The sequence below is a fragment of the Amblyomma americanum genome, chromosome 3, assembly GCF_052857255.1.
Source record: "Amblyomma americanum isolate KBUSLIRL-KWMA chromosome 3, ASM5285725v1, whole genome shotgun sequence".
NCBI classification, from domain to species: domain Eukaryota; kingdom Metazoa; phylum Arthropoda; class Arachnida; order Ixodida; family Ixodidae; genus Amblyomma; species Amblyomma americanum.
The window spans coordinates 177348034-177368095 of NC_135499.1; the positions used below are offsets into that span (position 1 = coordinate 177348034).

The following is a 20062-nucleotide window of genomic DNA, read 5'->3' on the forward strand; positions in this document are numbered from 1 at the left end:
GAAGCGGGGCTTCTGTTCGGGCAGAATAAGAAGAAGCAAACAACGACCGTTTGGTGCGCACGCTGCATTTCCCTTACTTCGCACAGTGCTCTACGTCGATAATTTTAAAATGTCGCCAAGCTGGGACGAAATAGCAGCTATTCAAAGCAGTTACCATCTTTATTGATGCAAAGAAGCCTACCTATCATGTAGGCGGTAAGAGACTTATTATCCCATCCCCGCGGCGGTGGCCTAGTCGTGTGAGCAGTCGCCTCCAATGTGGGAGGTGCGGGGTTCGATCCCCAGTGCCGCTGGGTACACACAGGTTTCCAATGGGCTCAATCTTTCCCTAGCCTAGTGGTCAGCCTCTCTGGAGTGAAATACTTGGGATATGTGTCTGACCTTCTCTCGAGTAGACCTAAATACCTTAAGCCGCGGCGCTCTTCAACCAAAGCTGCTCTTGCATCTTTAAAACCAAATCGTCATCATGAAAGTTTTGTTCTTGGGACTGCCATGTTAGCAATTTTCACAAGCCTCTGAAAATAAAATCATAGACGCGAAAATGCTAAGAGAAAAATGCTTGAAGAAAGGATAATAACGATATATTCATTAGGGGCAGAGGAAAGATGACACACAGTACGAAATATTGCTCGCGATATGGCCTTCAGAGGGCGGATTCTTTAAATGATTACAAAGGAAACATTTATGCACACTTACATATGTACCCAAGCTTTTGAGAGCAGCTCCGAGGATGTTTTCCAGGTGGGGTCTCTACCAAGAGGGTTGCGAGGCATGTATTGCTAGCCTGCGACCTAAGCGATAAAAGAATTAAAACATCAACAATCGATGCCTTGTTACATCGGACGCCGGGACAATAATATTCGTTAGCAGCAGTAACTTTGCTGCCCCTGTAGTAGCAGTAGCAGCATACATTTGCAACAGCCTTTGTTTGGCCCGCAAAAAAATGCAGGAAATCGCACCACCCAAGCGTTTTGACGCGTTGTCTGAGCGGTTAGAGCACTCGTCAACTGAGCCAGAGTACCCTTGTCCGAACCCAGCCGCGACGGCAGCGTTTCGATGGAGGCGAAAGGCAAAAATCGTCCCTGTGCTGTGCAATGTCAGCGCACGTTCAATATCCTCAGGTAGCCGAAATCACTCTGGAGGCCTGCACTACGGCACCCCTTCCTCTCTTTCTTCCCTTTCCTTACGGCGCGGTTGAGGTGTCCATTGAGATTCATATATATAAAGAAAGGAACGCCGACCAAAGGTTGTTGTTAAAACGAAGACGTTTCGGCTTCCATACGGAAGCCTTGATCACAGCTTCACGGATCACGGAAGAGTGATCAAGGTTTCCGTATGGAAGCCGAAACGTCTTCGTTTTAACAACAACCTTTGGTCGGCGTTCCTTTCTTTATACATGAATGTTCTACCCGACCAGACGAGTTTTCGTCAGACTTCAGATTTCGTCCATCGAGACTCGAGCCAGTTATTGCACCCTTTCCACTCCTCAAAACCGATTTTGATTTCTCTTCAAAAACACCGTATAATTTCAGAAGTTACAACAATTGAAGCGTTCAGTAATACTTTGCGCACGTTGCAGCTACTGGGCGCTGCTTGGGTTAACCTAAGCCACTAACCTAGTTCTCGTGGTATTACGGTATTCTCTGAACCTCAGCTTTCTTTTTTCACAATACAGAAAAGAAAAATATATGCTTGCCAGGCACCGCTGTAGCGTGCGTCCCAGATGAGGAACCGGTCGTAAGACTGCCTCGGTCGGCCGTGAACGTGCGTGTAGACGTAAAAGAGTTCGTCGAGCGTACTTCCACGCAGCAGGGACATGGAGTGGTTGTTGCAGAATTCTGAGCCAGTGCCCTTGTCGTAGGTGTGGCCCTCGGGGATGCAATAATCGAACATCCACGAATGGGATCTGTGGTATACTGAGCATGCGGGCAAGAAAGCGAACAACGAAAACAATCTTCAGGCTGCTATACGCGCTTTTTGACATTTAAAAGAAAAACGCACACGATCGTTAGTTATAGGAAGCGCATACCGCCAGGCGGTGATACAAAGCAAGAGAACGCTACTCCTGTTTAAACTCGACGGTGCTGGCGTTGGTAGGCTTCCTACCATAGTGCTTATCGCTTCCAACATGAAGGTATACCTGCATGCTCAGCTCCAGCCTACCGGAGCAAGAGATGCACAGTGAAGGCGAGGGAAGCGTGGCAGCGATAGCAACGCACACACCACGAGACAAAGTTCATCGCGTTTTGCCTCCAGTGACGTTATCACGCATTTGGTTTCAGACACGAAAGAACTAAGAGGAGATAAGAGCACCGGCGTTACCCATCAGGGCCTACTGATGGATATTGATTATTGATGGAATATTGTTTTCTAGAATCATGAATATATATATATATATATATATATATATATATATATATATATATATATATATATATATATATATATATATATATATATATATATATATATATATATATATATATATATATATTACGGGGAGAGCCCCACCACAGCTCTGTCCTCGCGCCCATCAAGACTTTTTCTTCTTCCAACTGCACTGCTGCAGCGTGCCGTGGCAATATATATATATATATATATATATATATATATATATATATATATATATATATATATATATATATATATATATATATATATATATATATATATATATATATATATGAATGATTGATTGATTGGTTTGGCACCCCACTGTCCAAACAACTTTGGCATTAAAGACAAAGAAAGTGTACTTACGGCAGTCAGGAAACCCATAGTTTTTGATGGAGGTGACTGAAAGAAATATAGAGGAGTCATGATATTGCACACCAATATGCAGCGATAAATGAATTCAAGTTTTTTAGCAATATGCTAATTTAGCATTTAATTCATTCCACAGGATTTGCGAGCGCACAATTTTTTATCAGTGAAGACTTACGCTGTTTTTTAACGGTATCTTCACAAACAATGGGGAAGAAATCGCTGCAGTTCCGCTTGAAAAACCACGGCACGTCCCGACCAAACCATACCGTGACACATGAAGTATTCCAGTCGATGTTCCTTGTGTCGAATGCAATCACGCCACTCAGATTTCTGGTATGAGAGATAAAAAAAATTAGAATTGCGTGTGCCAAGGCCGCCATGAGGTGCAAAAATCAGATGCTCAGAGAACAAATACGACAAGAAAATACTGTCGAAGGAGCTAGCAAGACTGCAACGTCTAGGATCCCTCAGCGCTGCATAAATTTAATAAGGCTAGCTATAAACGCTCAATGTGCGCGCGTGCATTCACAGTTACACATGTATATTTGTCACTACCCCAAGCCGAAACCTCTGAAGTGCAATAATATCATATACAGCATGAAGTAGTTTTATTTAATGCCAGGTATGCGTACCTGACGTCTTCCTCCCTTAGGTCGACCCAGAACTCCAGGTCGGTGCGCACCAATGGTTTTACGTACTCCAGCAGCGTACCGTTCAACTCCCATACGTCCAGTGGCCTCGCGGCGTGTTCGAGACACCTGCTAGTGCTCTCGGCAGCCCTGATCCTGTCGTTGTGGTAGCAATACTCGACTTGACTGGAACCTTCTTCTACCGTGACTGCAAGAAAAAGAGCAGTCGACAAAGGGTGTAGCACTGTCACTGCTCATTAACGCTTCTAGATGCATGGTTACCTCTTTGCTGACAACGTCAGACCGAAAAGTAAATCCATGCTTCTCCTATTACATGCTACAAGCGGATATTACAGGCTCGGAACTATCTATTATACGTTGGATTTGCTTTCTGCTTTCGAATTATTTCTCTAGAAGAGTCATTCGTCTCATCCTGACTTAACTTAAGGACACTGCGATTCGCACATGATTATTCATACGCCAACAGTCTGCTTACCTCCCTCGTCCATGTACCCAACCAGTTACAGATTCACCTCTTAGAAAAAAAAAGAAACTCTCTATCTTCTCTACCACAAAACTAAACGGAGAATATGATTGAAAAACGGGAGAAGCTTTCTGTACGGGTCCAGGAAAGCACTAATTTTTCGCTCAGTCACCAAGGCTTCAGTCGGAAGCGTGTAGTTATTTTGTGTAGAGAGCTGTGCATTAAATAATATACAGAAAGAGGTCCCAAACCACGAAGCTTGGATCGGAACGCTCTTCTCAGTATCTGTAAGCGATATATTAAATTTTTAACAAACATCGATCAAAAAGCACTTCAGTGCGAAAAGACAAAAAACAAACTTAGTATGCGCAGCAAAAAAAAAAAAAAAATTCGCAAGTAAGATTTTAAGCTTCGCTATTTTTTCCTATATTCTGGTAGAAGATACACTGCAGAACTGCACGCAGAATTCAAGAGGAATTAATTTTATGATATTAAAAAAAATCAGCTACTAGAAAAGGTTCCTTCACACGCATCCAAATGGGTTGTTGTCTTATTCGCAGAAGCCATGACAAGTTCTTTTCGTAAACCTTTAAATTTGGGTGCTGCGAATATTCGAGAAATTCGATCACGAATAAAATATTACGCATTTATTATTCACACTCGATTAGATTGTTTAACCTGCCAGGAATTTCGAATATTCAGAAGGCCTGGAATATTCGAAAGGATTCGAATATCGGGGAGAGAGTCACAAACATTAATTTCTTTCCATTCCTTTTGCTCGCAGGCGCAAGCCTTTATGACGTTCACCTACAGCGGCCGAGCAACGCCGAAACTCCGTGCACCACTTTAACTCCAATATGGCGGTGATTAGTCAGTTTTGTCACCTACAGAAGGTGACTGTGCGATCAGTTTTGTACATAATGACAAGTGCAACTTAAGAAATGCGATTCCTGGCGGTGCCGGCGACAACGGCGTGTCGATTGAAGTCCATTGTGCCTTATGAAGCTCTCGCGAGTAGAAAAGGCGTGAGAATCTAATAAAAAGTTGGCCGCTATTGTGATGCCTGATGCAGAACTTTACAGTTTTTTGTCGCAGCCTTAGACAGCTCAGATATCTAGGTTTTATGACCCAGTTGATACTTAGCTTCTGTCTCATGGCTGTAAACTATTCTGCTGTTTAAATTGCTGCTCTTCTCGATGACGTGTGCAGCGGTTTAAAAATCAGTGCATGAAAAACACACCTCTCACTTTGCCACATAGATGATGTTTTTTTTTCTTTCACGGGACAGTTAGTATTCTGTGTTATCGTGAGCATAATTTTGCTATTCCATCCTTCAACTTTTTTTATTCCACAGCATCAAGGTGCTTTTGCGATTATAACGTGACAGTAAGTGTGGTCCCGTAACACGGAGTACGTCACAACCTGTTATCTCACCGACACGAACCATGCTTTTAGAATTAAGGCTTACTGGCCCATTCTTCAACAAAATTCAACACTTCAAGATGTGGTCACATAAAGACTTTTTGTTTTTTTTTGCTTAGTTTTCCATATTTGGTTCGTCATTCTAAGCTAACAGTTCGTACCAGATTTCTATATAAAAAAAAATTGATATTTGCCCACCCCTAGATTTGATGGAGGTATCAGCTTTCAACGCAACGTTGTTCTTTAATATTTGTAGCTTGAAGGTGTACACGAACGAAATTAGTGAAGAGTCTAATACATAAATGCGCTGTGAATCCAGAAATCTATCTTGAAGACGCTATTTGACAAGCTTGTACTTCCAGACGCCAGCCGCCTCCTCTTCTTTTCTCAGCAATAGCAGCGCAGTATAAAACAGATTGTTACCATTCCGCATAAACCTTGATCCATGTTACTGAGGAATGGTTAAAAAGTCCAGATCCCCGACACACTGGAATTTGGTGCGCTTAAGTTTATTACGTGAGCAGCTTCATGTGATCGCTACCAAGAATGTTTCCACTCACCACAATTTGGTCCATTGGAATGGTAGAACCCAGCTGCAGAAACAAGAAAGAAGTTTCTTAGCGCCTCAATCAAGACTTGCCATGTCACCAAGGCAATAACAACAACATCATCAAGACTTCGGTGTCACTAGTGAGAAATGACCAGCCATTAAGGTGAAAATTGTCGAAAAGAAAAGGTATTGCGGCCTGTGTGTTTCAGCAATCTCTCTCTCTCTCTCTCTCTCTCTCTCTCTCTCTCTCTCTCTCTCTCTCTCTCTCTCACACACACACACACACACACACACACACACACACACACACACACACACACACACACACACACACACACACACACACACACACACACACACACACACATACACACACACACACACACACACACACACACACACACATATATATATATATATATATATATATATATATATATATATATATATATATATATATATATATATATATATATATATATATATATATATATATATACGACCGTGGTTGAAAGCAGGCTGTTACGCAGACCCTACTATATATATATATATATATATATATATATATATATATATATATATATATATATATATATATATATATATATATATATATATATATATATATATATATATATATATATATATATATATATATATATATATATATATATATATATATATATATATATATACTGTCTGTTTACTTGAGAGACAGTAGGGTCTGCGTAACAGCCTGCTTTCAACCACGGTCGTAATGTAAGTTACAAGCGTACCCTGAATATGCGCTCTATTGGCGGAAATTATTGAGGCTCCAAATACCTTGCCTGGGAAATTACCATTCGAATCTGCACAGACGAGTGCTTTGCTGCTCTTAAAGGTAATGCTCTAATCTTGGCAAAACAAATAGAACGTTACCTGTAAACTACTAAGAGCATGTAACCTTGAGATAGCAGGGAGGCCAGTCAGGCGTTTAAGCCTTTACTCCATTACCACCTGGACCTACATTTTTGGATCGTTCTGGCATTATTTACTGTCTTTTTTTTCATACACTATCGCAGCTTTGCATTGTGCATGTGTGAGTGCAGTCGCACACGTCCAATACTGTGCCTTGCCTTAATAAGGTGTCTTGTTGCTTGAATTTTCTCTAGCCTGCTGCGATTTTTAAACAGAAATATGAGCAATCGTTTCCTGGTATTCGAGGAGCAAGGTCCATGAAAAATTGTTCAACCGGCCACGCGGAATTTCGTGATCATTTTCCTATACGAGCATCCCACTCGATTGCTCGCCCGAATGGACAGCCTTATCGGTCTCTGAACCGGGACTTACCGTCACACACGACCGCGATGTTGCAGATAGTGCAGTTCGAGGGATTCGATGGAGCCTTCGTCGAGCTGGCGTTCAAGACTTCCACTTTGCACTTTTCCCACGAGTGCGGCTGCGGCTGCAGCTGGTCGAATCTACGCAAACAGAGCAATAGGCGCCAGCAATGAGAATGGTGCCGTGCCTACGAACGCAAGCGTCAGTCACAGAGGGAACCTAGCTGCCTGAGAGTTTTGAAAGGAGTAAAAAAAAAAAGTGTGACGTTCTCTTATTCGATCACCAAGTTCTTGCTATAATAGAAGCAATAACAGGACGTGCAAAGTGGGCCGGATGCACTCGACGTCCAGCGCTCCTGTAAATGTTGACATATCCGGTCAACCTCTGCCAATTTCCGGGTATACACGGCCACGCGACCACAACTTCCGGTTACCTAAAAGCAGAGGATGGACTGTTCGCACTGCTGGTTCACTCACACTAGCGATTGATAAGGCTCAATGATCTTAATAGGGCAGCGGTAGAAAAATGAGGACATTTTTTGCAGTGCCTGAAAAAGTGGTTGAAAAGATTTAGCAAACATGATCCAAATACCGTAGATTGCCGCATATAAGTCGGCAATCGCCGTCGGCAGGCGCACGCATTTTCATGTGTGTGCCCGAGTGCGTGCACGTGTAAAGTGCAACTTGTAACAGCATAATAAGACGCTTGAGGGCAAAAGTTCGCGCTTTGTACATTCTTGGGCACAGATATGTCCTTGCAAAATCTTCGACTTCGCTGAAAGCATGCGAATTTTGGCATGCCTACTTCGTGATCTCGGCTGACAGACGCGGCCTGGAACTTAACTTACACCTGACCCTCATTTATTGTTTCACTGATTTTCATATTTGTTGCTCTCAGCGCTCTTTAGGACCCGCGACATGTATTAAACAAAAAATAACACCGATTTTTCAGTTCCATCGCTACTGAACCTCAGAGCGGGAAATATTGAGGAAGGGGGCTTTTATTTTTGCAGAAGTGTGCGCGTCGCATTGTAGCGAATGCAATAAAAATTTATTTCACGCTAAAATGATACTATGGTAAACTGCATTTCGCTTGTGCATGCAGGTGTATAATGCTCTACTAATGCTGCACTATCCATTGTTATCTATTTTTGTGATTGTTGCATTTTTGCATGACGAAAAATAAGAAGCCAGCTACTTTAAATGCGCGCGCGTTCTGCAGTGAGGCTTTTAGAACTGAAGAAAAGCATTAAATATCGCTTTCTAGAACTAACAACGCCGTGACTAACTCAACAAAAGCACTGCTATACTGCCTAGAACATACTGTCAGGATGCTTTAAGCGCTGTGACATGCCTGCAAATCCTTTATTTTCTTTTTTACCTTCTATATTGCAGAACGATGATGCTGACCATGTTGAATTTTTCGGCTGATGGGCGGCCGATGAACATAGAGCGCGAGACTCAAGGAAACCGTTTACGCAAGTTTAATTCGTGAGTAATTACTCATTGGCATCCACATGAGTGTAGTAGTTACACCTTGATTTAAATATCACGTGTCGCTTCCTATGAAGAGCTTTGCTGCCGATATACTTCCCCCAGAAGCCCTCGTAACTCACCGCGTGATGGCATGGCGGCCTGCGCACAGCTCGAATCAATAAACGCGCAAAAAAGCAGTTGCAAACCCAACAGCCGGAGGCAAATGGATATCAAAGGCGATAAAACGGCGTTCTCGCGTTCGACCTAGCTGATGAGTTAGTGAGCAAATTCTTCATTAAAATGGGGCTGGCATGAAGGCCTATATCTGAGAGAGAAAAGTGATTAAAACAAACCCCCGACCAATGAACGGTTCTGTAGTTTCGGATTCCCAATGAACGGTTCTGTAGTTTCGGATTCCGGCGTGACGCACGCCGGCGCGAGCGAGCCGGTTAAACGGCACGCAATCCGGTTTTTCTTTACGGCCCCAAATTACAAACGAATTAAGAACTTTTTCTTACATATGCAGCTCCATGGATCTTTCCGGGAATGGGCAGCGGAACCGGGCACGTACCACCCACGGCTCGGATGAAACAATGCTAGACCCCGCATAGGTCGGCTACGCGTATAGGTCGACCCCCCCCCCCCCCCCAATTTCGGACGGTCGCCTTTGTAAAAAAAAAAAGCCCACCTATACGCGGCAACCTACGGTATTTGGAGTATGTTGGTAAATGTTTTTAACTACTTGTCAGGCACTACAGTTATGCTCTGGCTATGCAAGGTCCGAATGTGTATTTTGATTATGTTGAATGAACTACTAGATAATAATGATTGGAATCATGACGTCCTGACATATACGTTTACTCGTCGATATGGAAAGAGGAAGTTTTTGTAAGCAAGCATGAATGCGACTTTATATTGCGAGTTTAAACCATTCAGTTTTAATATGGATTGACATCGGTGTTAGTTTCGAGAGCATGTATCATTCTCGTCATAGTCATAACCCGAAACTAAGTGACGTCATTCCGCGGTCAACGACTTTCGTTCACAGCGGAATTTCAAGAAGTGATCATGCTTGCGAATCAAAGTGTGTCATCTAGTATCGTGGTTTAAGTGGCCCGGAGAGGTGACCTCTTAAGCTAGCGGTAAGAAGGTGGTACAGCTACATAGTTAGCTTTTTGTTGCCCTAAGGAAGGGGAGAGTAAGTCTGCGTCTTCTCCATTCCGCGCCACACAGAACTGGCACAGACTGTTCAATAACTTGAATTCTATTCGTAAATGAAAAACCTCACAGGACGGTTATCATTTTGTAATGCAACACTTAACGACAGCTCTTTATGGGGGTGGATTTAACGTTGTTCATTCATTATTCTTTGTCTTCTTCCCTGGCGGTGTGCGCGTTACGCCCCTATGGTATCCCTCGTGACATCACCGTGTTCGGACCGTTCAGCATGACGCGTTGCAGTTACATCATGAGTTACGTCACTGGGAAAAAAGAAAGGTGGCCTGACGGCGACGCTAGACACGGCCAGTTAGCGTTCGCCATGGCCAAGGGGCAGCACCAGTACTCGCGTCCCCTTTTGTCGCTCGTTTTGATGGCGCTCTTATGGACGCGTCTGGCACAGGTGTTTGACTACGTCATCATCATCATCATCATCATCATCATCATCATCATCATCACCACCACCACCACCACCACCACCACCACCACCACCACCACCACCACCATCATCATCATCATCAGCCTTACTACACCCACTGCATGCCAAAGGCCTCTCCCATGTCTCTCTAATTAACCCTGTCCTTTGCCAGCTACGCCCACCGTATGCCTGCAAACTTCTTAAACTCATCCGCCCGCCTAACCTTCTGCCGCCCCCTGCTACGCTTGCCTTCTCTTGGAATCCACTCCGTTACCCTCAAAGACGAGCGGTTATCTTGCCTTCGCATCACATGCCCTGCCCAAGCCTATTTCTTCCTCTTGATTTCGACTAGGATGCCATTAACCCAGTTGCTTCCTAGTAACCTAGTTGTCATTAACCTATGATGTAATTAGCCTAGTTGTCACGTGCCTCGTGTTACAGCGCAAGTTGAAGAGGTAAGAACAATTCTCTTAATTGTATACGCGATGTCATGACTAGAGGAAACTTTGTAGTCGCCATTTCTCACTTTTTATTGCCAGAAATGTAATGTCAAACATTATAACTGTATCACTTATTTCGTTTGAGGAAACCGGCATCCGTGTAGTTGAATGCCTAAAACAAAACTTCAGATAGAGAAAAGCCAGAAGCGAAACACAGGGACAACCAGCATCGCGTATGTTAGGTCTCTATGGCCGACTCACGTATCCGCTTTGGCAATATGAGCTAGCAGTGAGCACATGCCGTCGGATCTACCAAGCTTCTCCGCAACTATTTAGTTTTGCATTATCGCGTGCTGCTGGAAATTTCAAGCCTCGTAGAAACGGCTGGCGATAAGCCCTCGTTATATCAATCGAAGGTCGGCTGCTTACACCAAGATGACCTTTCACATTTCACTCCTTAGCATGCCAGCTTCGCGACCTTTCTCAAGCTACGTGAGTGGCTGCTGACAGATCTTTTTAGTTTTCTGAATTCGCGCATCCTCATTGCAACGTAGCAATTGAGGAGATGCGCTGTTAGATCCATTTTGTGTTCAGCGCATGGGACTGCACTGCGGTGCAAGCATTTCATTGATGGTGAGCTTGTACGCGCCTGGTTTTGCAGCATGTTTTTGAAAAACTACTCCGGGTAATGCAACCAGTGTCGAAGTGCTTTCCACACTCGCAGTCAGGAGAACACTGTCACTACGGGGAATGACCTTTCCCGCTTCCAGGCGAATTCCGCTTTAGGAGCGCTGAAAAACCGTACCTGCTCATTGCAGGACGCGTAGCCGCTACTGCATCCGGGTACTATGCACTTTTTGCTCCATACTGACACATAATTACGTATTTCTTCCTATAGTGAAATGCACAAAACCTTCAAGACAGCGAATTAAAGTACGTGTCTGTTGTAGCGGTCGATGGGAATGCTTGAGATGGTTCTGCACATCCTCATACACCTGTAATCTGAGCTGCCGGTCACCCAATCAGTGAATGCTACCTGTGGCATGATGTCGTGAAACGGCTGTTTAATTGTCCAGACAAAGCAACAAATCACTGCATGCGCTTTCGGTGTCCGCTCAGAGCGCCGAGCATTCCGTCTCTCTGCGATAGGAAATGCAAGTATTTCAACAGTAAGCAGTGTGAAAGCTGCTACCTGCTCGGAACTAGGCGGTCAGATAAAGAAAACCTACATAAATCAAGGTTGAGGTCTTTAAATACAGACTGAAGTCGTAAATCTCCCGTGCATGTGCGGCTGTCCCATAGAAACGACAGCAGGACTTGAGGAAAGGATGCCCCCCGAACACATGCTACCCTAATGCTGCCCCTATAGCGGAGGCGCTCTCTCTTTCGTCCACACTAAATGGCCGCTCTCTCACCGTCAGAACGCCTCTCTCTTTCTTCCACCGAGGCGCTGAGCAGTCAGCGTAGCATGAGTTGTGTTACGCGACCGCCGCAGAGCCTGGAAACACACCCTTAACAGCTATCGCTGTAAAACTTCACCGTTGGTGCCGCACGTATTTTCCAAAACCACGGCCCGAAGCTACTAAAGCAACGCTGCCGCCTAAATAACTGACGCTCCGCCTTCTGAGCGCTTTTCTATATGTTCCGCCATTATTTAAAAGCAAGAAAATACTTCAAGTTCCGCGTCTTGTGCTTTACTTGTCTTGGCAGGTGCAGCAAAAGGTGGTTTGCACTCACACGTCGGCGAGCCAGAGCTTGTGTTCCTCGAGGCCGAACAGATTCATAAGTACGCAGAGGCGGTCGTCGGTTGTGGTGTTCATGCTCAGCATGTCCATGGAGATGGCTCGGCATTCTCCTTCCGCCTGCTGTGCATCGATGGGGCCCGTCAGGCCAAGAATGTGGCAGTAGGTGCGGGCGGGCCGCCTGTCGAAGTAGTCTGCACACGCGTGGTGGGTAGAAAAAAAAATGCAGCTATGTAAGCGCGGCATGCGCCAGTTTCAGAGCGAGAGCTATACTCTTTGCACTACAACTCCCAAGCTCAAGTTTGGTGCGCGTTTGACCTTGAGCCGGCGGAGCGGAGGTGTGGCAAGTGAATCATACCACGTGACTTATTTCGAGAGGCGCCGCAGCTGCGCTCGCTCAAAGCCTCGCCCCTCCATGGCCTCACCGCTGAAGAACCACGTGACTAGCGGGGGAGGGGGGGAGGTATAACATCTCCTTCGCTGGTGCTCGATCGCTAAGCCTCGCCGTAGATGAGGCGCCGCGCGCCGGACCGACTCCGGCATCAAACCATGCATACCCATGTTTAACAGAGCTTTCGCTCGTATCGCTATGTTTAACGAGCGCTAAACCTCTGCTAGTTTCTTTTTTCTGCAACAAATTCGCTATTATCTGTTCTGAATTTGTAGAGTACATAATGCGAACTTCTTTTCCTTGCAGCAGGGTCTCTTACAAAAGGTTTGAGGTCATCGTTAAATGAAGCAGCGCCTACTACAAAAAAAGCTTGGGAAAATCCCCTTGCTATCGGAGGAAAGTGACGATGCCAAATTGATGATGCTGCGCACGAAAAATTGCGGAGGGATACAATTAAGTAAATCATAAGAAGCCAGTAAGAGAGGCGTGTCAGTAAATCAAAGACAAGTCATCTTGCCGTACCGTTGGCAAGCACCCTGAGCCTATTCCTTTCCCTTGTTCACGTTTTGTTGTCATACAACTGAGCTGTTGCATAGAGCGGGTAAATATACTAAACGGCATTTTTTTTTTACATCGGCGAGCACAGCTTCGGCAATCTGTTATGTAGAGTACAATTACGTTTACTAGAACTGCACCGACGATGCTGCTGTCTTATCTTCTTCGGCCTTTTATATGCAATCATTCCAGCAACTGGCAACGTGGTGCCCCCGATCATCATCGTCGTCCGCTATCTTGTGCATGCAGTTTTAGTGTATCTACTCTCGCTTTCTATGCTCTCTCAAAATAAGCAATGACGAAAGGCATAATTACAACTTTTTCGCTAAACGCCAGATAAAAAAAAAGTGCCTTTTATTGTGCCCTCTTTCTTTTCGTCGGCACCACCGTGCCCTGAATAGGTAAGCGGATGATGTTTATATGGATAACTGATAAAGATGTCAGCTTTGAAGCAAAACGATGGAGGAAGCCATTTGTAATAACAGGTACATATTAGCGTCCTAACACCGGCAGTGTTTCTGTCCTAGCGGCGAAATTCATGGACTAGGACATGCGCGCTTGAGCAGAGCTATCTGCTCAGGTCTGTACTTCAGTAGGCTTTGTTTAAAAGCGCCCAGTACGCTGTGCGATATCAGCGGACATTAAAAGAGACCCATGTGGACAAAATTATTCCGCAGCCCACCACAACGGCATCTCGCAAAGTCCACGTGCAGCTTCGAGCACGTTAGACACCAAATAACGTAGCATTACATTAAACAGCGTAACATAGCATAGCAGAAATTTTTAAAGCAGACAGGAGCCGAAAATTTATTCGAGTTCCATCCGTCACCAAGTTCATGGGGACATGCTAGGAGCACTCACCTGGGATTAAATCAAAGCTTCAAGGCCATTTTCGAAATTTCCCAGAACACTTCATAGGTCACTTTTCCGCGGAGCTAAAATGCATCTCTCATCTGCGCTTCCATTTTGTTAAAAAAAAACACTGAGAATGAACAACAGCAGAAAAATACGCTTGCTTACAGTCCACGAGATGACCAAAATTCATTTTAATAGTTCAGAAGAAAATTGGACTAAATGCTGGATTCTTAAGTGCCAAGCAACACGGCCGGCTATGATGATACGCGTTTAGGTATTTCGCCTGCACGGAATTGCAGCCACCTTGGCCGGGATCGAACCTGTTTACCTTCGGCTAAGCATACGAACGTTATAGCCACTGTGCCACTGCAACAAATCGGAAGTAAGTGAGGCGCTTAATATTTAATAACAAGGAAGCGTGTGTTTGATGTATCGGCGCAATTTACGGCTTTACGAACTTCCTCGGAAGTTTGAAAAGCATCCCCTGCGGAACCTGAGATAAGAACCATTTTTTCAAACCTTAGCTGTATCATGTATTATCAGCAACGAATGAAGCGCGAACAAGAAAATCGAGGTGGCAACAAAGAAAGCACCAACATATTAGTACCTGGACTGAAAATACAAGTGGGTTGATTAACATTTCTGAAGAGAAGTCTTCGCGCCTTCGAAGTTAAATTAATCTGATCTAGTATGAAGCTTCCCCTGGCTAAGAGGTTCTTATTTTGCTGGTCAGTGCTCAATTGTCTTGTTCGCGTTTCATTTATTGCTGACAGTACATCGAGCCTTTGAAGAAAAGCTGAATGTAAGGATTTCAATTCAGTCGCCCGTGTCACCACTGAACGCGGTAAAGATAAGCTAGAAAGTAATTTGTGCGCACAATGCAAAAGCATTTTTCTGTTAAGGACTTGCTCGTAAGAGTTTGTGCACCGAACTAATAGGAGGCGCGCAGGCGGTGCGTAGAAATTTCACAGGGTATCAATTTTCTTCGCGCCTGCTTGTTTTTCGCATGAGGTCATCACGCCGAGGTAGATATCCAACAACAGTGGTGTGCGTCAGTGGCCTTATGAAAACATGCACGAGGCAATCAAGCCTTTAAATAAGCAGAAGCATTGCGAAGGAAGCTTCAAATTCATACTCACAACATTTCACCCTCTTTGGCTCGGGTTTCGACGGTGTGGTCGCTGCCGACGGGTACGTGGAAGGGATCGTGGAGGTCAGCAGCTGAACTAGAAGAAACAGACCCAAGATGAGGAAAAACATCTCAAGCACTGTTTGCTGCGCCAGCGAACGTGACAACCCGCACTAGAGTGCCCTTTCCTAAGAGCCAGGAATCACAGTCCCGGCCACGACCTCCCACTGCAAGCACTACCTGGCACGTCAAGCCGGATGCATCATCAAAAACCCATAGCTGCCGCAGTTCCTCGACCTCTGTGCATGGAAACTCTACTCCACGAGATTCTGTCGACTCGGCGAGTTAGCGCGGCCAGCGGTGTCCAGGCACGCGGTTGCGCACGTTTCTGGGAACGCGCCCTGCTTATGGAGAAGCGCTGCTGCAAAGCGGCTGCCGCGTAAGCTTTGTCCGAAGGGCACGCTGACGGCTCGCCCGGCTGACGCACTTCCGCGGAGCTGCACGAGGCAAGAGTGTAGGGTGTTGTGTTTTCTAGATACGCCGCTTCATCAACAGCGGTGTGAGGTTTCCGGACTGTCGGCCCACAGCTTTCATGCAGTGCAGTGAGAGCTGCGATCCCCTTGCCCCGGTAGACAGAGAGAGGGTTTACTGATAGGAAAAGGCAGAGAGGTTGGCCTGAAAAATAAATATCTGGCCTGCTACTCTGCTCTGGGGGACGGGAAGAGGAGATAAAAGAAGGTCACGATGGGGGACGATGATGATGGGAGGAGGCAGATGAAAAACTAGTTTTAAAAAAAAAGCAAGGCACACTTTCTGACATTACAAACGCGAGACAAGGTCCGTGTCGCTCAAAAAGCGTGAGAGCGCTCGCGTTGCCTTTACAGTTCTAAAACTATCTGGTCAAGCGCCGAGGATCAAATCCTCAGAGAGGAGCGATGTTTCCATAGGCTTCAGAGCAGATGCGAGTATGAGTCTTTCACGTGCGTACGCTGGACACGCCACTAAAACATGTTCTATAGTCTCTAGCACGCCACATGTGGTACATTCCGGGGAGTCCGCTTGTCCTATTAAGTGCAAGTATTTGCGCGTGAATGCCACGTTTAAACGTAGTCTACGGATAACGCATGCAATAGGGCGAGGTATTCCGCGAGGAACTGAAAAGGTCATCGTCGGATCTAGCCGTTTAAGGCGGATGTGGCGGGTGTCTGGCAGGGCCCAGTACCTAGCCGTCGCCCTCCTCATCAATTCCGAAAGGAGACAAGTTGTGTCCACTATAGAGAACGGTACAGCTGTACGCAGGCCACTGCTGAAGGCGCTCCTTGCTTCAGCGTCGGCGGTCTCATTTCCATCGAGTCCGCAGTGTCCGGGGATCCACTGAAACACTATACGGTGGCCGTTTCCCTGAGCAAATGATACGAGACAAATGATATCAAGAGCCAGAGCTTGGTAGGCTGTGTGGCGTAGGAAGCATCCTAAAATGTGTAGCGCAAGTTTACAGTCGGTGAAAATGCACCACTCCTGAGGCGGTTCTCCGCAGATGTGGCGAATCGATTCCCGAAGGCCCACAAGCTCTGCAGCGGTTGAAGTAGGCTTGTGTCCCAAAATGAATCTGCGGGTCGTCTGTTGTGCAGGGATTACGAAAGCTGCTGTTTATGCATTTGGAGACGCAGATCCATCCGTGTAGACGTGCACACATTTGTGGTATTCTGACCAGATGTAGGCAAGTGTGAGTTGCTTCAGTCCGCTAACCGGCATCGCAGACTTCTTGATTATGCCAGGGACATGCAGGCAGACTGAAGGCTGAGCCATTACCCATGGGGGCTGCAAGGAATGATGCGGCAGGGCATAGTCTGATGGCAATTTGGAGCGATGGAAGCGCAGTGCGCGTGCAAAACTGCTGTCCGGTCGCTCATCAAAGATCTTCGTCAGCGGGTGACAGCGGTGCCGTGTAAGCGCACGTAAATATACACGAAGTGGTTCGTGTGACAGGTAGACCGATATTGGGCACGCACGAGATTCCTCAATCGTGCCTTTGTTCGAGGCACAACGTGGTAATCCGAGGCATATCTTGAGCGCCTGTGCTTGGACACTCTCTAATGTCCGCAAGCAGGAAATACTCATGTTAAAGAGTACAGGAAGGCTGTAACGAATGTAGCCAATAAAGAGGGTATAGTAAAGTCGAAGCAAGGAGCGCTCCGTTGGGCCCCATTTAATGCCTGCCACAAAGCGAAGCACAGTGCTCGAGCAATGATCTATGGTGACGCCGAAAATCTATGTGCGTTTCTTTGGGCCACCAACGCACGATAGATAGTGTGCAGAGAAGGTGGAACTCTTGACAGCGTAAGATGAAGAAGGGGCCGGGATTGTACTGTGCTGCTGCTGCCAGGAAAATAGAAAGGAAAGTGCACGGGCCTGCCCACTGGCTCAAGCCGAGCCACGCTCGCTGCCGCGTGCTGAAAGTAGGAGGGGTAAAGGATAGGAGAGTAAAGATTGAAAGAAAAGGCGCCGCGCGCTACTAGGCCCATAGGCCCCGGGCCGATCCCGGAGGCAGTGCAATACCGGCCGACCCGTGCCAGAGTGCGTCTAGCACTCCGACATATTCCAAAAATAAGTTTAATATCTTGGGTCCAAGGACCAGCAGCAGATATTAAATCAGGTATCAAGTAATCCAGCCGGGATTGAAGTCACAGATCCATAGGAAATGTTTCGACAAAGGAGTTTGTCTTCCTCTTCCAGAATTTCGAACTTGTCGATACGTGGTCAGTGGACTTGGGATTCCTTCAGCCGCTTGCTCATTTTGGGTTTTTTTTTTCGGCCAAGAAAACATGTAAGAAGGCCAAACCCGTCGCGTTGTTCCAGGTTGATGCGTAACGACTAGCGCTAGTGTCGTGGGAGGAACACTGACCCGGTTAAAGCGCCTCAAAGAGGACTGCCGATATTTTTGTAGGAAAATTTATTGCGGCATATCCTCTACATTCTGATCTTATTTGTGCAGCCTTCTCCCACGACATATAATGAGTACACTGGAACGTTAGCTAATGCACTGCAATTTGGAAGAACGAAAATTTAGTAAATCTGGGAGAGAATAACCCACGATGCTAAGTTATGCCACATTGTCGTATGACCCTCAAAATAAAAAAAAGAAATCAGTATCGTTCATAAGTGCAGTATTCTTAGGCTTAAACACTACGTGTACGCACGAAATAACTTGAAATTCTGAATGAGAAAGTTCGGCAGCGTTCTTCAATTTATAGTTCATTTGTAGCATTATTCTCTATCTGAGTCTCAGCGACAGGGTAGACACACGAGGTACTGATTTTGGCTATTTCGACGAGTTACGTGCACTGGAGAGGTTGCTTTCCGTGCAAGCTTCTCGAAAGCGTATGTATTTTGGCGCGATGTAGCGAACGTTTGTCGGGCCGCTGCGCCGATGGTAACCGCGTTTTCGAAATTCTAGAAACTGGTATGGATATTACTTACGGTTGGCTACACACCTCTCTATAATTATCGAGCCTAAAACTAATAGTTATAAAGTTAACTATTCAGTATGAGTTAACCAACCTGCTAGTTAGCACGTCTTAGTGCATTCTAATGTTCGACACCGCTGGTAGTTCTATGCCAAAAAATGCACTCTTCTAACTCAAAAAGCCTAATTTGAAAAATTGTGCACAGTCTTAGACGAAACTCACTGTAGCGACAATCGCCAACGAATTTCCTCATTTCTAAACGAATTGCTACAGGGAGCCCTCAGACACTCGCATGCAGTGCGTGGCTGCAGGTAGTTCAGCCATATGCCACTCTAAGAATCATGTGCACCAAGCACGTAATCAAGGAACGTTACTCAAGCGTTGTCGCGGGTAACAACGTCTTGGACGCAGGCTACAGCTCCAAGCTTTACCTACCCATCTCGCGCAGTGCAATGAGGAAAACTGAAAGTTACTTAAAGAAGCAATGAGGCGAAGTCCACAATCGAGCAGGCAGGGAAAGTTAAATACAAGGTCAGTTCCTTGATTTATATGCATGGGCATTTGAAGGAACGAGAGAGTAATTAGCTCACAAACAGCTTTTAAGGCTCGAAAAGTACTATAAGACTGGACTAAACTTGCATTATCGACGGTTAGTCGCTTCAGAAAATAAAGATAAAGTAAAGCAAAACCTTGAGGACACAAAAGATTCCAGCGTGGAAACAGCGTTAGCTCTCTAATTTTCGATGAGAAATAAAAAGCGTGGTACTTAATCTAAGGTAATATGTTCTAAACTGTGCAGAAAAAAACGCCCTCTTTCAGCGAACCGAAAGCCAAGTATTGAGGAGAATGCAGAGTGACATAAGCCGTGGACAACTCCTCTACTTAAGACTGTACAAATGGATAATCTGGCTTGCGGACTGAGAAAAAAGCAAATGCATCAGGATTCTATTTCCATTCAACGCATTACGTATGCGCCGACAACCCGCTATTCTGACATATTAGCATAAAACCTTCTTCCTTCCATGAAAGGCATCCTTGAGTTTGTAAAAGTAAAGCTGTCCTTATGCATTCACTTTGGGCGCACATGAGATAGTCGCATTCGTTCTTCTTACCGACTTTTTTCTTTTCAGGTTAGCTTATATGATGCTTTTGGCAAGTACCTGAGCGCGTCTTGAAGCTTTTTCGGGGCTGGCTGATCGTT

The 20062-nt window shown here is 45.4% G+C and overlaps 1 protein-coding gene across 4 annotated transcripts in view; it reads right to left on the minus strand.

Moving 5' to 3' along the window:
- The window catches only part of LOC144125507 (uncharacterized), a 67664-nt gene that overhangs the window by 36673 nt on the left and 10929 nt on the right, over positions 1 to 20062 (minus strand). For all 4 annotated transcript variants that reach the window (XM_077658965.1, XM_077658964.1, XM_077658963.1 and 1 more), the window contains exons 2-10: positions 15405 to 15491; positions 12460 to 12658; positions 7181 to 7311; positions 5862 to 5894; positions 3399 to 3603; positions 2942 to 3096; positions 2761 to 2796; positions 1697 to 1916; positions 697 to 791 (exon numbers count right to left, since the gene is read on the minus strand). In XM_077658965.1, coding sequence (XP_077515091.1) covers positions 697 to 791; positions 1697 to 1916; positions 2761 to 2796; positions 2942 to 3096; positions 3399 to 3603; positions 5862 to 5894; positions 7181 to 7311; positions 12460 to 12658; positions 15405 to 15491 — 1161 coding nt within the window. The remainder of the gene's footprint in view (positions 1 to 696; positions 792 to 1696; positions 1917 to 2760; positions 2797 to 2941; positions 3097 to 3398; positions 3604 to 5861; positions 5895 to 7180; positions 7312 to 12459; positions 12659 to 15404; positions 15492 to 20062) is intronic.